Source organism: Megascapheus bottae, chromosome 6, assembly GCF_031878675.1.
Source record: "Megascapheus bottae isolate mThoBot1 chromosome 6, mThoBot2.hap1, whole genome shotgun sequence".
Classification (NCBI taxonomy): Eukaryota; Metazoa; Chordata; class Mammalia; order Rodentia; family Geomyidae; genus Megascapheus; species Megascapheus bottae.
In genome coordinates this window covers 68,450,009-68,474,327 of record NC_143514.1, presented here as the reverse complement: position 1 = coordinate 68,474,327, position 24,319 = coordinate 68,450,009, and the positions used below count along the sequence as shown (strand labels likewise).

The following is a 24,319-nucleotide window of genomic DNA, read 5'->3' as shown; positions in this document are numbered from 1 at the left end:
TGTTGTTCAAGACTACCCTCTGCCTCTGGAGCCGCAGCTCCGCTTGGGATTCTTCCTGTTTAATTGGGCCTGAGCGCCTCGAGGTCTTTTCGGGCTGAACAGGCAGTGAGCCTCCGATCTCGGCCTCCGGACCAGCCTCGGGAGAGTCCTGTCCACTGGGGTTTCGCAAGAGAACACAGCCGGGGGGACCCCAGCTTTGCAGGCAAAGGATCCGGGGAAACGGGCGGGACCTTGCCAGGTCAGGCTGTGGCTGAAGTGCACAACGCAAGTCCTCCTGGAATTCCTGAAAACCTGGGGCCTGCGGGCAGACTCGGGTCTGGGGACCCCGAGGAAGCGGGCCTGGGCGCGGCCCGGGGCGCGGAGCCCTCGGGCGGAGGACGCGCCACCCGCGCCCGGAACTTGGAAGACCAAGTGTGCGCTCGCGACGCGGGGCCTGGCCGTCCGCGGGCGCCCCGCAGACGCGGGGGGAGCTCCAGGCCGCTCCGGGCGCGCTCGGCGCCATCCCGGGTCCGGGCGGAGGGGGCGCTGCGGCGGGAGGCCGGGCGCGGGGCGGGGCGGCGCGGGGCCGGGCGGGGCCGCCCCCAGCCGGCGGGCTAGCGAGAGCCGAGCCCGGGAGGGAGCGAGGCCGCCGCCGGCGCCGCGCGCGCTGCCTGGCTGCCGCCTCCGCCGCCGCCGCTCGGCCCGGCCCCGGCCCCGGCGGCGTACGGCCGGCCCGCGGGGCGCGGAGCCGAGGCCCGCGCCGGCCGCATGAAGGACTGCGAGTACCAGCAGATCAGCCCCGGGGCCGCCCCGCCGCCCGCCTCCCCCGGGGCGCGCCTCCCCGGCCCCGCCGCGCCCCCCGCCCCGGGCTCCGGCCCCTCGCCCCCCGCGCCCGCGGGGACGCGCTGGAGCGCCAGCGGGAGCCTAGGCCGCCGCCCCCGGCGCAAGTGGGAGGTGTTCCCGGGCCGCAACCGCTTCTACTGCGGCGGCCGCCTCATGCTGGCCGGCCACGGCGGCGTCTTCGCGCTCACGCTGCTGCTCATCCTCAGCACCACCGTCCTCTTCTTCGTCTTCGAGTGAGTCCCAGCCCCGCGCTCCCCGCGCCCGGCCCCCGCCCCTCTCCTCGGCTCCCCGGCCTCTGCTCTGCCCGGCCCTGCCTCGGCCCACGTCCGCGGGAGACCGGGGCCCTCCGCGCCCCGCCTCCCTCCATCCTGGACCACCGCTTCCTCACCCCAAGTGCGCCCTCCTCTCCCCACCCTCCCCTCCACAACTTCTAAGTTCCAACACGCTTTGCCCGTGTGCATCCTGGGCGTCCCCCGGGCTTTCGGCCGGGCCCTGGCTCCTCTCAGACTCCCCTCCTTGCCCCCCTCCAGCCCCCTCCACCCACCCTTAGACTTCTCCAAGCAGCTTTGGGCCTCGGAGACCTCCCCTTCTCTCTCCAGCACTTAGTTTCTGCAGTTCCCCGGCCCCTCCACTCCTGGCTTCTTCCCGCCTGCCCCCTTCTGGCTTGTGCACGGTGCCTTCATGTAACAGGCCCGATTGACTCCTGTGGGTCCCATGGATGGAACAATGGGTGCTCACCCACTTACCCAGGCCACCTATGTGCATGACAAGTTTGCACCCCATCCTCCAGCAGAAGCCACCTGCCATATATCTTGCAAAACGCTCCCACTCATGCACACCCACCCTGGGGGCCCTTCCCTCCTGGCCCTCCCAGCCCTCTCTTCCTTTATTATACAATGCACTTAAGAGTTCCTTCTCTGGAGACAGCAGATTTGGCGTGGATCCCAGCCCCACCACACACCAAATGTGTGACCTCAGGCCAGCCACCTCTCAGAACCCTGGGCCTTTAAGAATACTCACCCCCAGGGTTGTCAAGAAGCTGGTTACCAGATGACACATGCCAGCTTTTGGCTCGGTGACTAGCAGTTGATATTGGTTGCTAGTTAGTACTTGTGTCACCAAAAAGCACTCCCTGAGGACACATGGCTGTGGGGAGGCTGCCACAGGATACCTCACCAGGCCTTGTATCTGCAGCCCTTGCTTCCTCTGTAAGCAAGATGATTTCCTATCACCTTCTTCTTTTTGCCTTTGCACCAAGTGCTCTGCCTGTCCTAAGTCAGGCGAGGTGAAAAGTTTGGGATGATTTACAAGCAGAAGCTCGGTTGCTCCAGCCTGTCCTGTGGTCCTTGCTCTACCTGTTCCTGTGACTACACTGTGCCTTTTGTAGAATGGGGGAGTGGAGAGGGCTGGAGCTCTGTTGTGCGCCCTGTGGCACTGTAGTGTGAGTTGGGGTCAGTTCAGAAGCAGGGCCTCTGGCTAGAGTGGGTGTTCTCACTGGGTAACTGGGCCCGGACGGACCTTGTCTCTTCTCTTCGCTTCCCCAAGTGTGGTGTTCCCACTTGGAGCTCACCTGAGTTTGAACAAGCCCTGTTGAGGGACTTCCTCCTTCCACTAGCCTGTTGTTCTGGTAAGGGTATATGTCTGGGTCCTGTCTTTCCTCCTGTGGTTTAGTGAACTGTGGAAGGTCCAGGCTTCCTATCAGAGCTTTCAGCTTCTGCCCTGCGCCCCACATAGCAGCCAGAGCTCCCCTTTCATTCTTTTTGTTTGTTTTTGTTTTGCTGTCCTGGGGTTTGAACTGTCCTTGGGATTTCTCAAGGCTAGCGCTCTACCATTTGAGCCATAACATCACTTCTGGCTTTTTCTGTGTAAGTGGAATTGAGGAATTCTGGGTTTGAGGAATGGAACCCAGGGCTTTGTGCATGTTAGGCAGGCACTCTTTAACACTAGGCCACACTCCCAGCCCCCACCCCTTTCATTCTTCCCCTGTTCTCTCTCCCAGTAAGAGCCAGAGTTCTGATACTAGACTTCCTCTTGTCTCAGCTCCTCCCTCCCCTCCACCTTTTTTTGTGCCAGTTCTAGGTTTGACCTTAGGGCCTGGGTACTGTCCCTGAGTTCCTTTGCTCAAGGATAGTGCTCTACCACTTGAGCCACAATTCCACTCCCAGCTTTTTGGGTAATTTATTGAAGATAAGAATCTCACATACTTTCCTGCCTGGGCTAGCTTTGAACCTCATTTTCCTGAGCAGCTGGGATTACAGGCATGAGTCACCAGCAGCTAGCTTCAACTCCCTTTTTGTTCTTTTCTTCCTGAGTCTCCTGCTGTGCCTCACAGCCCATCTCCCCCACATTGGCCTGCATGCTCACGTACTGTGGGCCATCCCACTGTTTGGAATACCCTCACTCTCTTTTCACTCTTTCAGCCATCGGTACTATGTGTAGACAGTAGTTTACAGTAGTTTAATACTTGTCCTTGTCCATGAGAGTGGAGTATTTATTGTTCTCTTCTAGAACCAGTGTCTGGTATGTGGCTCCACACAGCAAATGCAAGTTAATGAACAGTCACTTGCTGAGAGCCCAGATACCCTAGTCTGTCACTGACCTGGAATCTGACTGTGGGACCTGGCATCCTTCTGGGAAATCAGGAAACTAGTATTGGTGTTTCCTAAAGACTGTGTAAGTCTTACATTTCAAGTCTCTGTCTCCCTTGGAAGGAATCTGGCTGTGAGTGAACAGAGTGAGTTGCCATGTAAGTGACACTGAGAGCTTGACTAATTCTATTTGAGGGTTGTACCTGGGGTGGAGGTACATGGCCTTAGCCCTCTCTGGAAGCCACACATCTGCTGAGCAGTGTGCAGATGCCTATAGGCCTGGCTCTTGCTTCTGCATCAGCTCCTGCAATCCTGGCTGCCTCCTAACCATCTCCCAAGCAGCTTCTCCAACCCCATGCAGCTCTGTGTAGGAAGTGGCCCAGGGCAGTGGTTCATATAGCACAGGCTTCAAAGTCAGACCTGGCTCCAGTCCCTTAGCACTCCTGAGCTGTATAACCTGGGGCAGTTTTCTTTTCTTTTCTTTTTGTTGCTCATGGGGCTTGAACTCTAGGCCAAGGCACTGTCCCTAAGCTCTTCATCTCAAGGCTACCACCCTACCCCTTGAGCCACAGCCCCACTTCCTGGTTTCTAGAGCTTAATTAGAGATAAGTATCTCACTGAGTTTAGTGCCTGGGCTGGCTTTGAACCACAATCCTTACATCTCAGCCTCCTGAGTAGCTAGGACCACAGGGGTGAGCTACCATGCCTGGCTTTTGCTGCTGCTGCTGCTTTTTTTTTTTTGGTCAGGCTTGGATTCTGGGCTTGAGTGTTGTCCTTGAGCTCTTCAGTTTAAGGTTAGTGTCCTATCCCTTTGAGCCACAGAACCACTTCGGTTTTCTGGTGGTTAATCAGAGATAAGAATCTCATGGACTTTCATATTCAGGCTGACTTTGAACTGAGACCCTCAGATCTCAGCCTCCTGAGTAGCCAGGATTACAGGACTGAGCCACCAGCACTCAGCTTGGGCAGCTTTCTTAATTTCTCTGAACATTAGTTTAAAACTTGTCTATAAAGGGTTGAACATTGGCTGGGAGTTTGGCCTAGTGGTAGAGTGCTTGCCTAGCATGCACAAAGACGCGGGTTCAATTCCTCAGTACCATAGACATAGAAAAAAAGCCAGAAGTGGTGCTGAGGCTCAAGTGGTAGAGCTCTAGCCTTGAGAAAGTCCAAGGACAGTGCTCAGGCCCTTAGCTCAAGCCCAGGACTGGCAAAAAAAAAAAAAAAAAGGGTGGAACATAGCTTTTCAATGGTCCTAGTAAAGATTTGATGAGACTGTGAAATGCACAGACTTGTGTTGTTCAGCTATTATTAATAACTTACTAATTAGAGCAGTGTCTATCTGGCACATAGTAACTCTTCAAAGCTATTAGTAACTGGGTGTCAGTGGCTCATTCCTATTATCCTAGCTACTTAGAAAGCTGAGACCTGGAGAACTGTGATTTGAAACCAGCCTGGCAGAAGAGTCTGAGAAAGACCGTCTCCAGTGTATCAGCAAAATACTGTGCTGGAGGTGTGTTTCATATTGTAAAGCATCATCCAAAATGAGAGCAGAAGGCTTAGAGTTCAAGCCCTAGAACTGGCAATCAGTGAATCAATTAAAAAAGACAATGCTGTCAAGACTGAGGATCATAACTATGTTACAATATTTACCTAGCATGCATAGGTCTTAGGTTTGAGTGACAGCACTACAAACTAAAAACTAGTAGCTATTTTATTTCTTGTGGCAGGAGAGAACCACTGTTGATTGATTTAACTGTTAGTTACTGGATATCTTCTGGAGCCAGGTCTGTAGTGTGCTGGGAATGTAAGGTGAACTAGAGATGCTGCTGCACTTCAGAGAAGTTCTTCATTTTCGGAGAGAGACGGCACATCAACAGATAAGCGGTTAATGTGGGGGGGGGCGTGTGCATACATGCGTGCATGTGTGTGTCTACTGCGCCTGGGGCTTGAACTCAGGGTCTGGGTGCTGTTCCTGAGCTATTTGGTTCAAAGCTAGTGCACTTTCTCTCCAGCCATAACTCCATTTTCAGCTTTAATTGGTGATTTGGAAATAAGAATCTTACGGCCTTTCCTGTCTTAGTTTTTTGTTTTTGTTTTTTTTTTTCCAGTCTTGGGCCTCGAACTCTTTGGCTTTCTCAAAGCTAGAGCTCTGCCATTTGAGCCATAGCACCACTTCTGGCTTTTTCCTATCTATGTGGTATGGAGGAATCGAATCTGGGTCTTTGTGCATGCTAGGCAAGCACTCTACTACTTAGCCAAACTCCCAGTCCCCCTGCCTCAGCTTTGAACCACAGTCCTCAGCTTTCAGCCTCCTGATTAGGTTCTCTACTCATTCTTGTGGGTTCTGCTTCACTATTATATCCCTCTGAGAGCCTTGCCTGTTCCACCCTCCCCTCCCTGCAGCGCACACATCACCTGTGTGGCAAGTCTCTCTTCTCCACTAGACCAGAAGGGCTCTTATTCACAGCCCTTGTTTCTGCTGCTTATTAAAAAGTATTACTTGGTACAAAGCATTCCGTAAATATTTGTGGAGGGTGTGACTAAATGGGCACGTGAACAACATTGCCCTGGACCAGCCACTTCAGGGACGGTACACCTCATTAGTCATGGCTATCTGGAGCAGTGTGCTTACTAGGTTTCTGAGGCTGCAGCTGAGTTCAGGGTTAAAAGTGTTGAGATCTGAGCAGGGTGTTGATAGCTCACATCTGTAATCATAGCTACTCAGGAGGCTGAGATCAGAAGTCCCAGTTCAAAGCCAGCCAGGACAGAAAAGTACAGTTAAACAGCAAAAAGCTGGGGTGGAGTTGTGACTAAAGTGTAGAGTGCCAGCCTTGAAGATGAAAAAAAAAACAAAACAAAAGGAGCAAAAGCATGAAGCTGTAAGTTAAAATTTCAGTACTGACTGGCATGCATAAAAAAGTGCTGGGACGGGGCACGGTGGCTCACACCTGTAATCCTAGCTACTCGGGAGGCTGAGATCTGAAGATCATGGTTCAAAGCCAGCCTGGACACAGAAGTACATGACATTCTTATCTCTAACTAACCACTAAGAGGCTTTAAAGTGGCACTGTTGTTCAGTGTAGTAGTAGATTGCCAGCCTTGAATTGAAAAGCTCAGGCCCAGGGTTGAAGCCCAACGACCAAGGGGAGAAAAAGGAAGAGGGAGAGGGAGGGAGGGAGGGGTAGAGGGAGGGAGGGAGGGGCCGGGAGTTTGGCCTAGTGGTGGAGTGATTGCCTAGCATGTATGAAGACCCGGGTTCAATTCCTAGTACCACATACATAGAAAAAGCTGGAAGTTGTGCTGTGGCTCAAGTGGTAGAGATCTAGCCTTGAGAAAGCCCAAAGACAGTGCTCAGGCTCTGAGTTCAAGCCCCAGGACTGGCAAAAAAAAAAAAAAAAGGAAGAAAGCTCCAAGGAGATAGAAGCTCATCACACCTATAACCCTACCTCCTCAGGAGGCTGAGATCAGAAGGTCAAGGTTCAAAGCCAGCTCTGGCAGAAAAAGTCCAAGAGATTCTATCTCCAAAATGCTGAAAGAAGAAAAAAGAAACAAACAAGGTGTGGCTCAAGTGGAAGGCCCTGAGTTCAATCCCTGGTATCACCACCACCAGCAACAAAAACCCAAAACAACCCAAAAACAGATTTGTGGGATGTGTTGATCAGGTCTGTAAGGTATAGGATCCTTGCTCTTGTATGTGCAAGGAGAAAAGTATTTCCCTGAAGTAGAGCGAGCCCCTGCCCCAGGCCAGGCTGGACCCCAGAATAAGTACTTCCGGTTATGTGTGCTGACCCTCCGCCTCTCCTTCCAGTTGTCCCTACCTGGCCCACAATCTGACCTTGGCCATTCCCGTCATCGCTGCTGTCCTCTTCTTCTTCGTCATGAGCTGCCTGCTGCAGACCAGCTTCACAGATCCGGGGATCCTGCCCCGGGCCACCGTGTGCGAAGCTGCCGCCCTGGAGAAACAGATTGGTGAGGCCTTCTCTGGAAGCTAGGCTTCCCCACCCCATAAACGCCCCAAGTTCTCTTCCACCCCCTTGCTAGGAACTAGAGATGGAGTGGTGAGCCAGGCAGGCTGGAGTGAACACTGACACTGGGAGAGGGAAATAGGTGATAAACTAGGGGGCAAGTAAGTTAGCAGGAAGTGCTAGCCAGAAAAGGCTCTGGAAGCCAGCCTGGAACCAAGTGCTTTTAGTGGGGCAGGCACTTTTAAACTCTCTGTGCAGTCTTATAGACCCCCTCCCCAATAATCCCATGAGGTGTGGACTGTTGTCCTCCCTTTACTGATTGTCTTCAATGAAAGATGGAGAAGTTTAGGGAATAGTCTAACATCTGGAATATGATGTAGGCAGTCTGCTCTTAAACATTTATACACACTTACTCATTCACTCACCAGGCTTTTACTGATGCTGTGGGCCAGGAACTTTCCTAAATGCTAGTGATAGATAGCAATGAAGCTAACAGTAATCTCTGTCCAGAGGCAGCATGCTGGGGAGGAAAAGGCAGTAAACAAACAGGTAATGAAATGTCTAAGAAAGCAGAGAGGGTAGACAAGAGCTGGAGAATTTTAGCCAGGCTCTAGTGGCACACAGCTAGATTCCTAGCTATTCAAGAAGCTGAGGGGCTGGGAATGTGGCTTAGTGGTAGAGTGCTTGCCTAGCGTGCCTGAAGCCCTGGGTTTGTTTAATCAGTCTACGTAAACAGAAAAGGCCAGAAATGGCACTGTGGCTCAAATGGTAGAGTGAGTGCTAGCCTTGAGCAAAAGAAGCTCAGGGACGGAGCACAGGCATTGAGTTCAAGCCCGAGGACTGAGATCTAGGATCAAGGTTCCAAGCCAGACTGGGCAGTAAAGTGTCAATTCCTATCTCCAGTTAACTACCAAAAAGCCATCAGTGAAGCTATGATTCAAGTGGTAGAGTGCCAACCTTGAACAAAAAGCTAAGAGACAGTGCCCAGGCCCTGACTTTAAATCCCAATACTGGTACCAAAAACAAAAACAAAAACCCTGGAGAATTTAAAGCAGGGGCATCCTGAGAAGAAAATGGCATCTGGGCAGAAGCCCAGGCCTGCAGAGATGAGGAGCTGGGCATGTGAGAAGGGGTGCAGTAGGTATGGGGTTTGGGCTGGCTTTGATTGGGTCAGGGAAGGCCCTAGAAGCCTATGAAGCCAGAATAGTGTGGTAGGAAGCCCGGTATCTGTAAAGGCATGGGGACAGCTGGGTGGGTTGCAAGGCCAGCCAGAAGGCTGTGTGACTAAAAAGAACCTGTGCTCCAGGCCCCCTCCCCCAGGCAGCCCTTGATTCCTCCCAGACTGCTTGCACTTTCCTCTGGGGAGCTCCTTCCTGGGGCTGGGACCTTCATCTTAGCTGGCTCCACCCTCGCTCCTTCCTGCTGAGAAGTGACGTGGATGCTTGTGTACTCTGAAGGTTTCCTGTTGGTGGTTGGTTCCTTCCCCTATGAGGGTGGCATTCATGCAGGCTTTCAAATGCCCAGCTGGCCCTCAAGAGATCTAGTGGCCTGTAAATGTCAGCATCTATCACTGGAAATCATTTCATTCTCTGGGGCAGCTCGGGACAGGCGGTGGGGAGAGGGTATTCTCTAGGTTCTGTGCTTTGTCCCCTTCTTCTGTCTGGCTGCACCCATAGCTGCTTCTTTCCCCTTGAGTGGCCATGGGCCGTCCTGATTCAGCGCCTCCAGTGTCCCTTGTTCTAACCTGGCTGGGCCACCTGGCTGAGGCGGCTCAGTGGCATCTCCTCCGCTTCGGGTCAGGGCTAATCATGAGGCAAGATTATTGTCCAGCTCAGCCCCTCAGAGGTCTGGTGTCCTGTGAGCCGCTGGGGTAAGAATGACAGCAGTAATCCTTGTGTTTGAGCGTATGTCCAGGGCTGTCCACTGATCATCCCCACACATCTGCCTGCCGTCTGCTGAGGGTTACTACCCTGGTAACCAGGTGTGCCAATGCAGACACCAAGCACGCAATCTTGGATCTGAAGGGACAGCAGCAGCCACAGCATTGTGTCCTCATCCTGTCTCCTCCAGCTCTTTCTCCTCCCTCAAGGCCCCTGGGCCCCAAGATGGACATTAGGGGATTGTCTTTTCCACACAGCTATGAGGGCCTGGGCTCCAGTATCTTGTTCACCGAGTTGCTATGTGGACATCTGGGTATGGAAGGCTTTAGAGCTGTGGATGGAGAAATGAGGGAAGGCTGTGATCCTCAGACTCTCCTGGTGAAGCTCCGTGGCTCTTGCATGTAGGGGTGTTCCCCACACATGTAGGGGTGTTCCCCACATGGCGCTGCCACCCTGCCTCAAGTGGTTAGCCGGTACAGGGCAGTACAAGGTATAATGCCTGAGCGGCCACAGGGTAAATCAGACCTTGGGAGATAATGGGAAGGATGAGCAGTTACAGAGCACATAATGTGGGTCAAAGTTTATAGACAACCCATCTATAGTGTGTGTAGTACACTCTTACGATTGCACAAGTGACATAATGACACATTTCTCAGACTATGACCCTATCCTTAGGCCATGCATGACTGTGTTTTAAAAGGAAAATGTATGCCACCCCGGTAAGTGTCAGACCAGATTCACTTGCTCTGAATAGAAGATAATCATAGAAGCAGAAACCACAGCATGATGGATTTTCTGGTAGTCACTGTTCCCAGGAGAAGTCACTGGGAGGTGAGGACAGGTCACAGGATAATGGTATTAGGAGTTGAGACTTTCTGCTTGCTCCAGTTAAAGGCTGGAAAGAGAATTGAAAAAGGAAGAATGTCTCATCCCGTGACTCAATGTTGCTTTGTGCGTGAGGACAGGAAACCCCCTGTGGGGTGGCCCTGCAGAAGCCTTTTTCCTCCAAGACTGGGGAGTTCCCAGGTTGGTCAAGGTCCCTCTGATGTTGCCTGCTCTGTTCTGTGTCTACTCAAGGCTCCTCTCCCAGTGGTGAGACCCACCTCATTCTTCTCCCTGGTAATCACCACTTCTTTTTGTTTCTATTTCAGCCTAGGTCTCCTTGGTGGGCTGGATCTCACATCCTCCTGCCTCAGCCTGCTGAGTGCTGGGATTTCAGGCATGTGCACCTATACCCATTTAATAGTCACTCCTTTTGCTGGGTGTGGTGGTACATGCCTGTAATCCTAGCTACTCTGGAAGCTGAGATCTGAGAATCAAGGTTCAAAGCCAGCTCAGCCACTAAAGTTCCTGAGACTCTTATCTCCAATTAACCACTAGAAAACTGGAAGTGGCACTGTGGCACACGCGGCAGGGTGTTAGCCTTGAGCTGAAGAGTTCAGGGTCAACACCCTGACCCAGAGTCCAAGTACCGTGACCACCACCAACAACAAAAAGTCACTTGATTTCTTTTCTTTTCTTGATTATGGGGTCTAGAGTGCCAATCTTTAGTGCTAGGACTGGCTTTGAACCATAATCCTCATATTTCAGTCTCCTGAGTAGCTGGGATTACAGGTGTGAACCACTTCACCTGGCACTCTTTTTGATTTCTTGACCCAGTCTCATTCCTCCAGTCCTCCAGCCCACTATTCCCCTTTGTATTTTTTGGGGGGGAGGGTCTCTCATGGGGTTTGAACTCTGGACCTGGGTACTGTTCCTGTTTCTTCAGCTCAAGGCTAGCACACTACCACTTTGAGCCACAGAGCCACTTCCTCTTTTTTTTTTTTTTTATGGCAGAGAGCAAAATGTTTATTGGTTAAAAAAAAATTAAAAAGTGGGGTTGGAGGGCCAGGAGTTTGGCCTAGTGATAGAGTGCTTGCCTAGCATACACGAAGACCGGGGTTCGATTCCTTGGTACCACATACGTAGCAAAAAGCCGGAAGTGGTGCTGTGGCTCAAGTGGTAGAGCTCTAGCCTTGAGAAAATCCAGGGACAGTGTTCAAGCCCTGAGCCCAAGCCCAGGACTGGGAAAAAAAAAAAAAAAAAAAAAAGTGGGGTTGGGGGTTTGGCCTAGTGGTAGAGTGCTTGCCTAGCATGCATGAAGACCCGGGTTGAATTCCTTGTACCACTGGAAGTGGTACTATGGCTCCAGTGGCAGAGCTCTAGCCTTGAGAAAGCCCTGGGACTGGCAAAAATATATATATATTTGTTTTTTCACACATGAATTTCATGTTTAGCTTTATCCTTCAGGTATTTTATTATGTATGTGTGTATAAATGTTCCAAGATCACAAATTGGAAATCCAAAGCACTTTTGGTCCTAAGCATTTCAGATTAGCAGTAATCAGCCTATAATAAACTCTTGTTAGGTGTTGGACACTTGGCTAAACTCACATGGTATATTTCTAACTCCTGATCAGCATTTCTCTGAGATGGATTGATTTTGTTTATATTTTGTTTTTGTACTGATCCTGGAGCTTGAACTCAGGGCCTGGGCATTAACCCTTGAACCCCAGCTCCACTTCTAGCTTTTTGGTGGTTAATTGGAGATATGAGTATCACAAACTTATCTGCCCAGACTGACTTTGAGCCATGATTCTCAGATCTCAGCCTCTTGAATAGCTAGGATTACAAATATAAACTACCAGTGCCTGGCTTTTGTTTTTTGTTTTTTACCAGATGAATGGAGAAGTTAAGTGATTTGACCCCAATGTTCAGTAAATGATTGGGAGTTTCCTCGCTAGGTCCAAAGCCTGTCAGTCAGCAGAGGACAGGTGGCCAGAGCTGGGCTGGGGAGTGGTATGGGATTTGGTGTTCTGTTCAGAACAGCACCAGCAGCTTTGGAAGGAGCCAGTTCTGCTCACTGGCAGAACACAACTTGAAGTGTTGATCAGGACCAAAGTCAGTTGCTCTCGTGAATCTAGCTGTGTGCCCAGAGGCTCAGAGAGGTGTAAGGAGCTCCTGAATCCTGCCAGGATTCACCCCCAGTGCCCTCTTGCTGACAACCACTAGGAGGTGCTTACCTCGCATCTGTCCATATGTGTGATCTGTGCAACTGTAAGGCGCGTGAGGAGCCATAGCAACTGTTGGAATCTATGTTGGGTGTTTTGTTTTGTTTTGTTGTCATCAGTCTGGGGCTTGAACTCTGGGCCTGGGTGCTGCCCCTGAGCTCTTCAGCTCAAGGCTACTGCCCTACCACTGGAGCCACAGCACCACTTCCGGTGTCTGGGTAGTTAATTGGAGATAAGTCTCATAGACTTTAGTGTTTGAACTAGCTTTGAACTGCGATCCTCAGATCTCAGCCTCCTGAATAGCTAGGATTACAGGAGTGAGCCACTGGCCCTGCTTCTACGATGGGTTTGAGTCAGTGCTGGTGAGCAGGGAGTAGGAAGGGGGCTTAGAGAGAGTGGGGCAGAAAGACTTGTCAGGGGAAGAATGAGGTGGGGAAGATAGAGGAGAAGGACGATTAGAAACAAATAGAGGGCCTTGAACAACCTGGGAAGTGTGTCTGAGGGCTGGCAGTGTAGTTGAGCAGTGCAGAACTTGCCTCAATGCACTGAGTCCTGTTTGAGAGGGAGAAAACGGGGCTCACACACAGCAATGACAAAAGCAGGTTTTCAGTCTGTTCACTGGCCTCAAAACCGCCTGCCCTTTACCACGCATCCTGTTTTGAAGAGGAACTGCTCAGATGCTTACTTTCACGTCACGGTCAAGGTTATAGAGAAACATCAGACTGGAAGTCTGTCTGGTGGTTAGCAGTGTGAGAATGGGCTGTTTGCCCTACTGATTTTCTGGCCCTGCCTCTAGGGGCTGGCACGTTGGCAGGCTCTGAGGAGTCGCTGGACCAGTGGTGGACGTCCCCCACGCTGGGTCATCCAGACTTTAGTGTGGGAAGGGGCCACTGCTCTGAGGTCTTCAGTCCTCTGTGGCCTAAGAAGCCCAAGGGTAGACTGGGGTATTTGAACAGTTGGTGAAGTAGAGCCCAGGCTGGCACACAGAAGGCCTCAGTACCTAGTGGTAGCTTTTTTATTTTTATTTTTTGCCAAGACTAGGACTTGATCCTGGTATCTAATGCTTTTACTCACTGGCTGGAACTCCACTACCTGAACCATACTTCAGCCCCAAGTAGCTCTTAATGTTTGTCACTACAGTAGGCCAGGGAGGTGCACACACCCACTCGCTCCCCTCACCTTTCCCTCTTCCCACGTTCAGACAATACAGGCAGCTCCACGTACCGGCCGCCCCCTCGGACACGAGAGGTGCTGATCAACGGACAGATGGTGAAGCTCAAGTACTGCTTCACCTGCAAGATGTTCCGGCCACCGCGGACCTCCCACTGCAGCGTCTGCGACAACTGTGTGGGTGAGTGGGAGCCTTAGGGCTCCATGGGGTGGCAGTCTTGGCTAGAGGGACAGTGGGTGAAATAACCAGGGCCAGGCAAAAAGTCTGCTTCACCCACACTTGCCTTGACTGAGAATGAGCAAATGGCATCTTGGCTCCATCCGGGATCCACTGGTCCAGCCGTGCCAGTGACTCAGGCGCCCCTCCCCTCCCCGCCCCCAGCTGCTGTGCTGTGGACTTTGGTCTGATTCCCAGGGTTGGGAAGGGGTGACAATCTGGTGCTGTGGAGTGGGGAGGATAGAACCAGGACCAGAAGCTGGTTCCTGATCTACACTGCAGTCAGTGCTGGTCTTGTCCCCTTGCCCTGCTTCCCAGAGGCCACACAGCTCCCATTGAGACCCAGGGAGGTCCCCTGGGAGGGTGTTGTAAGAGGTGCTAAGTAAGGTCCCAGGTGAGCTGAGCCATGGTGACAGTGCACAGTTCTCAGAGCAGTGACCTCACCGTGCCAGCTCAGCACACCCTGAACAAGAGCACAGGGGGAACTCCCAGAACAGGAGCAGCGCAGTGGGTGACACCTATCCCCTAGAGTCTGCCCCACCCATCTCCGGCAAGGACACTCACCCTGGCAGGAAGCCTGCAACGGGCCTGTGACCCCCATTCCCACAGGACTTTTCCTCACCCTCTGGGCGTGCCCCACCTCCGGGACCTGGATGAGCTCAGCTCTGCCTGTGATTTACATTGCAGCAGTGCATGTGATCAGACAAATACTTTTTTGTGTGTGTGTGTGTGGATTGTGGGGTTGGAACTTGGGCCTGGGCACTGTCCCTGAGCACATCAGCTCAAGGCTACCACCTTACCCCTGGAGCCACAGTGCCACTTCCTGTTTTCTGGTTATTAATTGGAGATAAGAGCCTCACAGACTTTAGTGCCCAGACTGACTTTGAACTACGGTCCTCAGATCTCAGCCTCCTGAGTAGCTAGGATTACAGGCGTGAGCCACCACACCCAGCTTGACAAGTACTTGTGTGGGTCTTTGTATGGCTGCACAGTGTTGGACCCAGGGTTTCACAGCAACCTCATGCCCACAATCGAGCAGAGGCCAATCCAGTCATTATAAATATACAGATCGACCTAGACAGAGCACTGCTAACCGGGAGAAATAGGGTGGTTAAGTAGGTGCCCCAGCCATTCTGGGGCCTAAGATTTATTATTTATTTATTTTTTTCCAGTCCTGTGCCTTGAACTCAGTACCTGGGCACTGTCTTGGGATACTTTTTGCTCAAGGCTAGTGTCCGATCCACAGCACCACTTCTGGCTTGGGGGCCTAAGACTCCTTAAGGCTGAGATGTGAAGGAGGTTCTGTTGAGTGGGGAGAGAGGTGAGGATGTCAGCACGAGGGCAGGGCCTGTGCACAATAAGCAGAAGAGATGAGATCAGTGTGGAGGGGGAGTGGATAGGGGAACCCCGGCCATGGCAGCAGACCTCTAGCCACCTGTGCTGGCTGCAGACCAGACCAGCGCTAACCTGCCCCCTCCTTTCCCTTTCCAGAGCGGTTCGATCACCACTGCCCCTGGGTGGGCAACTGTGTGGGAAAACGCAACTATCGCTTCTTCTACGCATTCATTCTCTCCCTCTCCTTCCTCACGGCCTTCATCTTCGCCTGCGTGGTCACCCACCTGACCCTGCGTGAGTTGAGGAAGGACGGGGTGCGGGGGAGCTGGCCAGCACGCCCATCCAGACCAAGGGGCAAGGCTCACTGCCCCTCTCCCAATTCTTTCCAGGCTCTCAGAAAAGCAACTTCCTCTCTGCTTTGAAGGAGACACCAGCAAGATATCCTTTGTCCACGAGTGGGTTCTCTGGTGGAAACCTAGGCTCCTTCACAGAGAGAGTCCATGTCTGCCCACTGTATACCAGCTGCTTCTGTTCATGCCCAGGCTCGAGCTAGTCCTAAATGGGGCCTCATGGAGCAGAGCTCGGAGGAAGCTCTGTCCTTGTCTTGGGGGCCTGGGGGAAAGCATGTCCCACCAGCAGCCATGCTCCCTGCCCCGAGCCGGGCCCGCGACTGTGTTACAGTCCTCACTTCCCTCTGCCGTCATTGCCCTGATCTTGTCTTGCTCCTGGGGATCCTGCTGAAGAGTGGTGATTGGGCCACAGGCAGGCCCCCATCTTGTCAGTGGCCCCGGGAGACGTCCCCGGGAAGGCTGGGTGAGAAGGGCTGAGCGTCCCTCCACTGCTGTGTGTCCTTGACTGCGCCACTGTGCTGGAGTTGGTGATCTGCTTCTTCTCCATCTGGTCCATCCTGGGCCTCTCAGGGTTTCACACTTACCTTGTCGCCTCAAACCTGACCACTAATGAAGACGTGAGTAAGGCCATGCGGGCCGAGGGAGCCCTGGCAGCAGGGGTATAGAGGAGTCGAGCCTGCCAGTGTGCCTGGCCTGGCCCTGAGAGATCCAGTAGAGGGTCCCCTCAGCCCCCCAGCACAGGCCCTTGAGACCCCCAAGTTGCTTTTCTCAAAACTCCACGATGAGCCAATACCAGCCAGTGCCACTCCACTTCTTTCTGTTCCCTTCATCTCTGAGGCCTTTTGCCAAGCCCAAGCCGGAGGCAGGAGCAGGAGTGTGTATTCTCCCTTGGACGGCTGAGGGTTGGGGCCCACATTCACAGAGCTGAGAAGGAGCAGGGCCAGGGTTAGCCCAGACGTCATGGTTACGCTTTGTGATCATAGCGCCACCTGTAGGCAGCAGAGCTGTGACCAGAGCACCCAGCAGCATCCTTATTGAGAGGATGGCACAGGGGGCTCTAGGGAGCACCCCGGTGACCAAGCAGCCAATGTACCCAGCCCCATCATCCAACAGAAAATACGTTCCCTATCTGGGGGCTAGTGGCTCGGGCCTGTAATCCTAGCTGCTCAGGAGGCTTAGATCTAAGGATTGTGACTCAAAGCTAGCCAGACAGAAGAGTCCTCCAGAGACTCTTATCTCCAGTTAGCCACTAGAAAATAGAAAGTGGTATTGTACCTTAAAGTTGTAGAGCACTAGCCTTGAGCAAAAAGTGCTCAGGCCCTGGGTTCAAGCTCCATAGCCAACCCCCCACCCCCCAAAAAACCCCAGTAACTTCAGCCTGTCAATGCGGGGGGCGGGGGGACTCAGCACCCATGACAGGGTATCATGTGCTGGAATTGGTAAGAGCAGGAATGACATCAGCCATTGTATCTTGAGAGTTGGTTTCCTAGATGCTGACTATGCAGGATATTTGCAGAGCTTAAGCAACAATGGGCGTAAGACACAGCCAGGGTACAAACTTCTGTGTTTGTGGGACTTGACTTCTACCCCACTCAGCACCTCCAGAGCGGACTCATGGGACTAAGATGGACCATGACATTTTTCATCTCATGCTCCATCTGTGCTCTTTGAGAATTAGTGTAGTGTAGTTATCCCTGTTCAAATGAGGAACAGATTTGGACATGTGATCTAGCCAGTGAGTGCAGGGCCACGGTTCACAGCCAGCTCTGTCCTAGTCCTGTGTTTTCGATGCCATTCTCCTTCCTGGCCAGCCAGAGAAGGGCCATTCACCCACAAACTTCCTTCTTTTTTTTTTTTTTTCCCGTCCGATACTTTTGTTCTGTGGCTGGTGCTCTACCACCTGAGCCATGCCTCCAACCCCTCCTGAGCTTCCCTTTGGAGACTCCTCTTTGATTCTGTCTTCTATCCTGTTGTGGAGCCTCCTGATCTTTGTTATGGTCCCCCACATCCAGCAGTCCTCCACATCTCTGGTGAATGCATGTCTAAGACATGTTTCTCCCATCAATCCACCCAGAAGAGTTTTGGAACTGGCCAGACATCCCTGGCCTCTCAGCTGCCCTCCCAGAAGAGAAAAGAAATAGGAAGTGGCGAGGGGTGCTTCTCAGTGATAGCATGCCTGCCCTCCACGCCTGGAACGGCAGTGCAGACGATGGGGAGGACTTCAAACACTAGTGGTACGTGGCATGCACAGGCCCTCCCTAGGTTTGATCTATACCTTTTTTTTTTGGCCAGTCATGGGGCTTGAATTCAGGGCCTGAGCACTGTCTTTGGGCTTTCTTTCTTTTTTTTTTTTTTGCCAGTCCTGGGCTTGAGCTCAGGGCCTGAGCACTGTCCTTGGACTTTCTAAAGGCTAGAACTCTACCACGTGAGCCTCAGCACCACTTCCGGCTTTTTCTATGTATGTGGTACTGAGAAATTGAACGTGGGTTTTCATGCATGCTAGGCAAGCACTTTACCAACAGGCAAAACTCCCAGCTCCCTTTTTTTTTAATGCCATGCACTGATGACTCATACTTGTCATCCTAGCTACTCAGAAGGCTGAGATGTGAGATTGTATTTTGAAACCAGCTCAGAGCCTATGAGTCTCTCATCTCCAAGAGCGCTAACCTTGAGCAAAAAAAACTTCAGGGACAGTGCCCGGCCCTAGGATTGGCACACGCGCGCGCAAGCCAGATTGTAGAGAGTGGCTCAATTGTAGAGTGCCAGTGAAAGCAAATAAGTAAGCCAAGAAAACTTGAGGCCTTAAGTTCAAACTTCATTACCAGCAAAGTAGTTAAATAAGAGGAAATAACAGTGTTTCTTCCTGCTTGTAGATCAAAGGCTCATGGTCCAGCAAGAGGGGTGGTGAGGCCTCCGTCAACCCCTACAGCCATAGAAGTATTATCACCAACTGTTGTGCTGTGCTCTGTGGCCCCCTGCCACCCAGGTAAGCCAGAGAGGTCACTGCCTGGAAGACCTTGGACCTCAGCAGACCTCTGCCAATCCCACCAGCATCCTCTGTCCACAGTCCCCTGATAATGACCCATCATTTGTCATGCAAGGAAATGCTGTGAAAGGTTGTCATTTTTCTTTATGTGCTCGTTGTAGAAAATAAGCATAAAATATTAGGATTTGAGTGGGGCATAGTGGCCCGCACCTATAATCCTAGCTACTCAGGAGGTTGAGATCTGAGGATCAAGGTTCAAGGCCAGCCCAGGCGCAAAAGGACCTGAGACTCTTATCTCTAGTTAACCTCTAGAAAACAGGAAGTAGGACTTGGCTCAAGGGTAGGGCGGTAGCTGAAGAGCTGAAGAATTCAGGGACAACGCCCAGGCTAACTTCAAGCCCCACAATCCACAAAAAAAAATTAGGATTTGATATTGTGATCAGTTATACTGATAGTTATAGCCATGCTTTAGTGGTGGGTTTCAGGCAAGAGTGGGTAGACTACCCAACGACCTCTCCTGGCAGAAGAGAATGTTGATAGTTCATCCCTTCTAGAAGTTTACTGCCATTCTGACACCAGGGGGCGCCAGTGCTCCAGAATGGGAGTGAAGTCTCAGTGGCCACTGCTGGGACAGTATGTCCACACAGTCATCTCCTGCCTGGGGGTGGGGGGAGAGTAAGATTGTCATGTCTCCTAAATGCCTGTCCAACCTTGCTTCCCCCTTCCCCGTCGCCTGACTTCACAGCCAGACACATGCTTTGTTTTGAACTAACAATGAATAAATTGGGTTGGCTGACAAAAGCCATGTGCCAGAAGACAGGGAGGCTTTCCAGGTCAGGAGCCCCAGATACAGAGAGCCTGGAGCTCTGTGTTGGGCCTAGCCCTCATGTGTCTTGTTTTTGTGTTTTGGAAGCCTGATCGACCGGAGGGGATTCGTGCAGTCAGATGTTATGTTCCCCTCACCCATCCGAAGTGACGAGCCAGCCCGTGGCGCCAAGCCGGACACCAGCATGGTAGGAGGCCATCCCTGATCGCAGCTCCGTACTGCCACCTGCTGGCCTGTGTCCCCGCTGCACCCACCTGCTGGGACCCCATGCCATCCCAGGGAAGCAGAGCTGCCAGAGACAGGAGTCTGTTCGTATTTATTTCCCACCCTGCGTGGCTTTCCCCGAACTGTTCCGTGGCTGTACCCTCTGCTGCCCAAACCCAGGTTCCCACAGCCTTGGGCCCTAGGGTCCCCCAGCTAATCAGTGACAGGAGAGCCAGAACCTCTGGAGGCCATGGAGGGGACACGGAAAGTCCCTGCCTGTGCCCAGGCAAGGCCTCCTGGCTGAGAACGGCACCACGGGCCCCAGCAGTCGAGGCCTAGACAGCTGCTTTGGTTTGGGGCCCTGCGCTCTTTGGGCATTTGGTGGTTTGGTGGGGAGGGGTTGGGTAGAAATGGTCAATAGGATTAGAGCTGGGGTTCCGTCAGGGGATGGCAGGGGTGGGCTGAGTTGGGAAGCTGGGCCCGACAGCCACCCAGAACCTCAGCTTCTGTGAGAAAGGCCTAGTGCCCCCACCCTCACTACTCCGGGGGCCCTGGACCCCTCTGCCGCCCCATCCCCAAGTCTGTGCTGGGGACGAGCAGGCTGCGCTCCCGCCGCCAATACTTGAAACGGGTTTATCACTGCTGGGTATTTTGCACAATTTTATAGACCTCTTTTCTACATAGCCTTTTTGAAATGGAAGAGCCAGTTGCTCTCTGCATAGTGCCAGGTGCAGGGTTATCAGAAGGCCAGTTGGGTTTAATAAGTTTCTTATAGGAGACCTTCTGGTTGTGTATGAGCGTGTGTGAAAGAGAGTGTGCGTGTGTGCACACATGCATGTGTTCACGTGTGCCCCTGTGCTCCTCCCCAGGCTGTCCCCTTCCCTAAACCTGCTTGGGTTCGGGAGCAGCCCAAACCGCAGGGTCGGGGCAGTCAGGGCTCCCTTGGAGCTCAGCCCCGCTCTCTTCCTTTTCCCTTCCTCCGTGGACTTTAGACAGTCGGTGACTGGGGACTCTGCCACCCCTCCCTGTCGCCACCCAGGCCCCAGATGAGGCTTCCAGCCAAGGCCTGCCCAGACAGGCTGAGCCCGATGGGATGGGTGGGGTGGTGGCTCTGGGGCGCGGCTGCCATCCTCCACACCACCTGCCCCCCCCCCCCAGACCACTGCCTTGGGACCTGCTTCCAGATAAGGAGTTTCTGCCACCTGGGACTGACATCCAGGGCAGAGGAAGGAAGGAATGGGATAGGCCAGGAGGGGAGTGAAGCTTGGCCCAAGTGTGAGCCAGAAGCTCTAAGGACAGGCCTGTCCCTCTGGGTCCTGTTTTTCATGGTAGCTGGAGAAGTCAGCCCGGCCCCCTCCCCGGGCCTTGGAAGTGACACGGGAAGTGTGCACCTTGCCCTCCTAGAGAGAAACGGCTTCACCCAGCCATAGGGCTCTGGGCTGTGCTGCAGTGACCCTGGGCGGTGGAGAGGAAGCTGGCTCAAGAAGGGGGATCTTTTTGTTTTTTTGCCTTTTATTTAAGCCAGTATTCTTTGTTCCTGCTTGTAATAAAACTTTTGTTTTTAAGAGTTGATTTGCTTTGGTTTGGTTTTTGTTTTCTTTTCCTTTGCTGAGGCCCCAGCTGGCAAACCTGGGCTCTTTCACAGGAGCTCCCAGAGGGCACAGTGCCCAGCAGTGTCCACAGCTCCCCTAGCCGAGCTGGGCCAGAGGGAGACCGGCCCTGGCCAGGTCACCCCGTCCTCTTCACCCCTTCCCTGTCCTCGCTCACTGTCTACCCTGGTCCCAGTGAGGGCTCTGCTGAGCAAGTGCTGGGGACACGGATTCCACTTGGAGAGCCGGAGCCTTGGGGCCACAGCCCTGCGTGGGTAGCCCGGCCCGCACTCGTAATGCTGGCCACTCTCCGGTATCTCCCCCAGGAGGACACCTGTCAGGACTTTGCCATCTCCTGCACAGCCTGAGGGAGCTAGCAGGCCTCTTTGCAGAGGGTTAGCTGGTAAGCGCCTGTCTTGCCTGTCGGCTGCTCAGCCATCATCATCATCATCGCATGTCTCACCGACCCCATGGAGCCTCTCCATCTGTCTGGTGTGTGGTGTGGTGCGTGCTGGTGATAATGGGGCCCGGGGCTCTCCCCCAGACAGAAGGCAGAGCAGCTGTCTGCGGGAAGAGAAGGTGACGGCCCGGGTAGGAGGAGGGCACCCCCAGGCCCCGGCCTGATCTAATGGTTCCTGGGGTGCTGGGTCCCAGTCCTGAACACCGCCTGTGTGTCCTGGCTTTCTGTCCCTGCTGAGCTTGCTTTCTCACCTGCCTGTCTTCTCGCTTTGTTGCCTGCTGCCTGCGCCCTAGCCCTTCTCTGGGGGAGAGCCAGGTGTCATGGCAGCCCCAGTCTCCAGCACAGGCCCCTCTTATCCTGCTAACTCTCTCTCTTCTCCTCCTCTGCTGACCCACCTGGGATCTCCAGTGTGTGCAGGGGCTTAAGGACTTCCTGAGGATCGGTGCGCGCTGCCTCTCCAGGGGTGGTATGGAGGGAGCCAGGCCCTCAGCACCTCCACCTGCCTAGCCTGTGCCCGTCTGCCACCATCTGTGCCTACAGGGTCTGCCCCTCAGCCTGTCCCACATGTGTGCTCTCTAGCGCCCCCATGGAGGCAGGGGCTGGCCTCTACCCCACCCCTACTCCATGCTGGCCAGAGCCTAGAAAGCCATTATGCAGCTCTCAGCACAATGCTGTACTACTATGCTGAAACTCTCCTCCCGGCCTCCCCCACGTGCCCTCCCCGGGTTTGTGAGGTGTCAAGAATCTTCAGGAATCTTGCCTTACTGTCCCCCCAGCCCGACCTCCCCCCCCAAAAAAAAAAAAACCAGGCAGAGCCATAGCCACGCTGAGCAGGTTTCTACAGGAGCCAGCTGGGATGCCCGTGACGCTGCTGAACAAGTTCGGTGACTGTTCCAAGCACAACCAGCTCCCCGGGCTTCAGTTCCCACACCCTTTTGGCCCAGTGGGTCGGGTGCAAGGAGGGAGCCCATATCCTTTGCCCCTGGCACTGAGGGCTGTACAGTATCACGTTCCCCCAAGGACCTAAGGGAACTTTGCCCACACCTGGGAAAATCAGCTGCGCCCAGGCCTGGGGGCTGCTTGTTTGCTGTCCTGTGACCTTTTATAATCAAAATAAAGAGTCCCCTCTTGCCATACCTTTTTGATTGTGTGGTGTCACTTTTTCCTTTGGGGTCTGTGGGTGGGGCCAGTGGGGTCTGCAGAAGAACCACTTCCTAGCTTTGCTGCAGCTGGTCAATGCTGGGCATCGTTGCTTTGAAGACGAGTCTGGGAGGAACGTGGGAAAAGCTGCCAGCAGCCTCTGCTCTGTCCCGTTTGACAGAGACTGGCAAGCCTTAGCTGACCTCTGAACTCAGAAAGGCCCAGCCTAGGCTGAGACAGGCTTTAACTCCAGTGGAGGGCTCACACCCCTCTCTCAGTTGCTCTCCCGACCCGCGGGTTCAGCTATTCGTGCGGCTCGAAGAGGCACCTCCTGAAAGAAGAAAACCAATGGGGGAAAGAGAGGAAGGAGACCAGGCGCATAAAGAAAGACAGAGACAATCTGAGTCGCGTCAAGGTCTCATTTATTAAAAGTAAAGCAGGGTTTATATACCCTGAGTGTAAGGAAGGGAGTATAGAGGGGGGGGGAATGGAGAGTTTTTGTGATAACAAGAAGGAGAAGTCTCAAGGTTAGGGGTGGGTCAGGCTGTTCTTTTGGCCGTTGTGCTAACCCAAGCAACCACCTGCGGTTATTCCAAGAAGTATTTTGTGCAGATGACTCAACCAGATGCGATTTGCTCAAGGCTAGAGGGTCTTTGCTTCGTTCCGTTTAACTCCTTGGTCTCTGACAATTCCCCCTTTCCTTTAAAGAACAAGGTCTTTATAGGTGGAGAGAACACCCTGTCTTAGGCTATATGGAGGGACCCTTACTCCTGGCAACATGCCTTGTTGAGCCGGCCTCGACGGCCTCTGTATGTTGTGCCACCCAGGGTAAGCTCCATAATAATCCCGTCATTGGATGCTCTCTAGCCGCTTGGGGTTTATCAGCCAAGAAGTGTATGAAACTGGAGCCCTCTTTCGGGAGTGCTTGTTTCGGACCCTACAGGGTCATCCTGAGCCTCTAAGCGATGATAATGCACCGAGATTGAGTTTTTGGAAAAGGCAGAATCAATTTGATTTTTTATAAATCGCGTAAGGCGCTGAAAAGCCCAAGGGCCAAAAGAAATTAGGAGGAGAAGTCCCACAAGGGGGCCCAAGAGGGAGGGTAAAAGAGTTGATAGCCAGGGAGATGTGGAGAACCAATTTTGATACCAAGATTCTTGTTTTTCCCTTTCTCTTTTTCGCTTTTCTAGGCTAGCTGTAATTTTTTCTAAGCTATTCTTAACAAGTCCTGTTCTATCTACATATACGCAGCATTTTTCCTTTAAAGCCGCGCATAAGCCTCCTTGCTGTAGAAAAAGTAAGTCTAATCCTCGTCGATTTTGGAGGACAACTTCTGCCAGAGAGCATCACCGTCAATAGCATCATGCCGAGTGATGACAGGGAAGGCCTCATCAACATGGTTGTTGACCTGTAAAAGAAAAATATTTTTGTTCTCAGGCGCCACCCTGGAATTAGTTATATGGCTTTATTGTTTATTATATGGTTTTATTAATCTTTCAGGCAACCATCTAGCTCCCCCTTCTTTAGAATTATAAATGCAAGCTGATCCTTTTCCCCAGATAATGACTGGGTCAGGGCCATTCCATATTCCCGTCAGTGGGTCTTTCCATAGGGCCTGGGCGTAGTCTGTTTGTGTGGTGGGATGCCAAAGGCGTTCTGCAGCAGATTTGCCATTACCGTCAAGGGTTAAAAAGTTTAAAACAAAGAGAGCATGTAATAGTAAAGTCTTATAGTTTCC

General features: G+C 52.9%; 1 protein-coding gene across 3 annotated transcripts; it reads left to right on the top strand.

The window, feature by feature from the left end:
- Positions 1-695: 695 nt before the first annotated feature.
- On the top strand, positions 696-22,417 carry Zdhhc18 (zDHHC palmitoyltransferase 18). Of its 3 annotated transcripts, XM_090335487.1 has the most exons (10): positions 696-1,055; positions 7,219-7,379; positions 13,506-13,655; positions 15,183-15,320; positions 15,416-15,464; positions 15,891-15,993; positions 18,250-18,362; positions 19,276-19,375; positions 21,308-21,384; positions 21,850-22,417. In XM_090335487.1, the coding sequence occupies exons 1-9, from the start codon at positions 748-750 to the stop codon at positions 21,347-21,349; spliced, it is 1,164 nt and encodes a 387-aa protein (XP_090191613.1). In that variant the 5' UTR covers positions 696-747; the 3' UTR covers positions 21,350-21,384; positions 21,850-22,417. The 3 variants fall into 3 exon arrangements, with proteins under 3 accessions (XP_090191613.1, XP_090191612.1, XP_090191614.1); XM_090335486.1 differs by having other exon boundaries at positions 21,308-22,417; XM_090335488.1 differs by lacking the exons at positions 21,308-21,384; positions 21,850-22,417 and having other exon boundaries at positions 698-1,055; positions 19,276-20,962.
- The last annotated feature ends 1,902 nt before the right edge of the window (positions 22,418-24,319 follow it).

Bases quoted from the DNA above. Each gene is read 5' to 3' on its own strand.
- Zdhhc18 (XM_090335487.1), top strand. From the start codon at position 748: ATGAAGGACTGCGAGTACCAGCAGATCAGCCCCGGGGCCGCCCCGCCG. The intron at 1,056-7,218 runs GTGAGTCCCAGC...CTCTCCTTCCAG, and splicing joins GTCCTCTTCTTCGTCTTCGA to TTGTCCCTACCTGGCCCACA. The intron at 15,321-15,415 runs GTGAGTTGAGGA...AATTCTTTCCAG, and splicing joins GGTCACCCACCTGACCCTGC to GCTCTCAGAAAAGCAACTTC.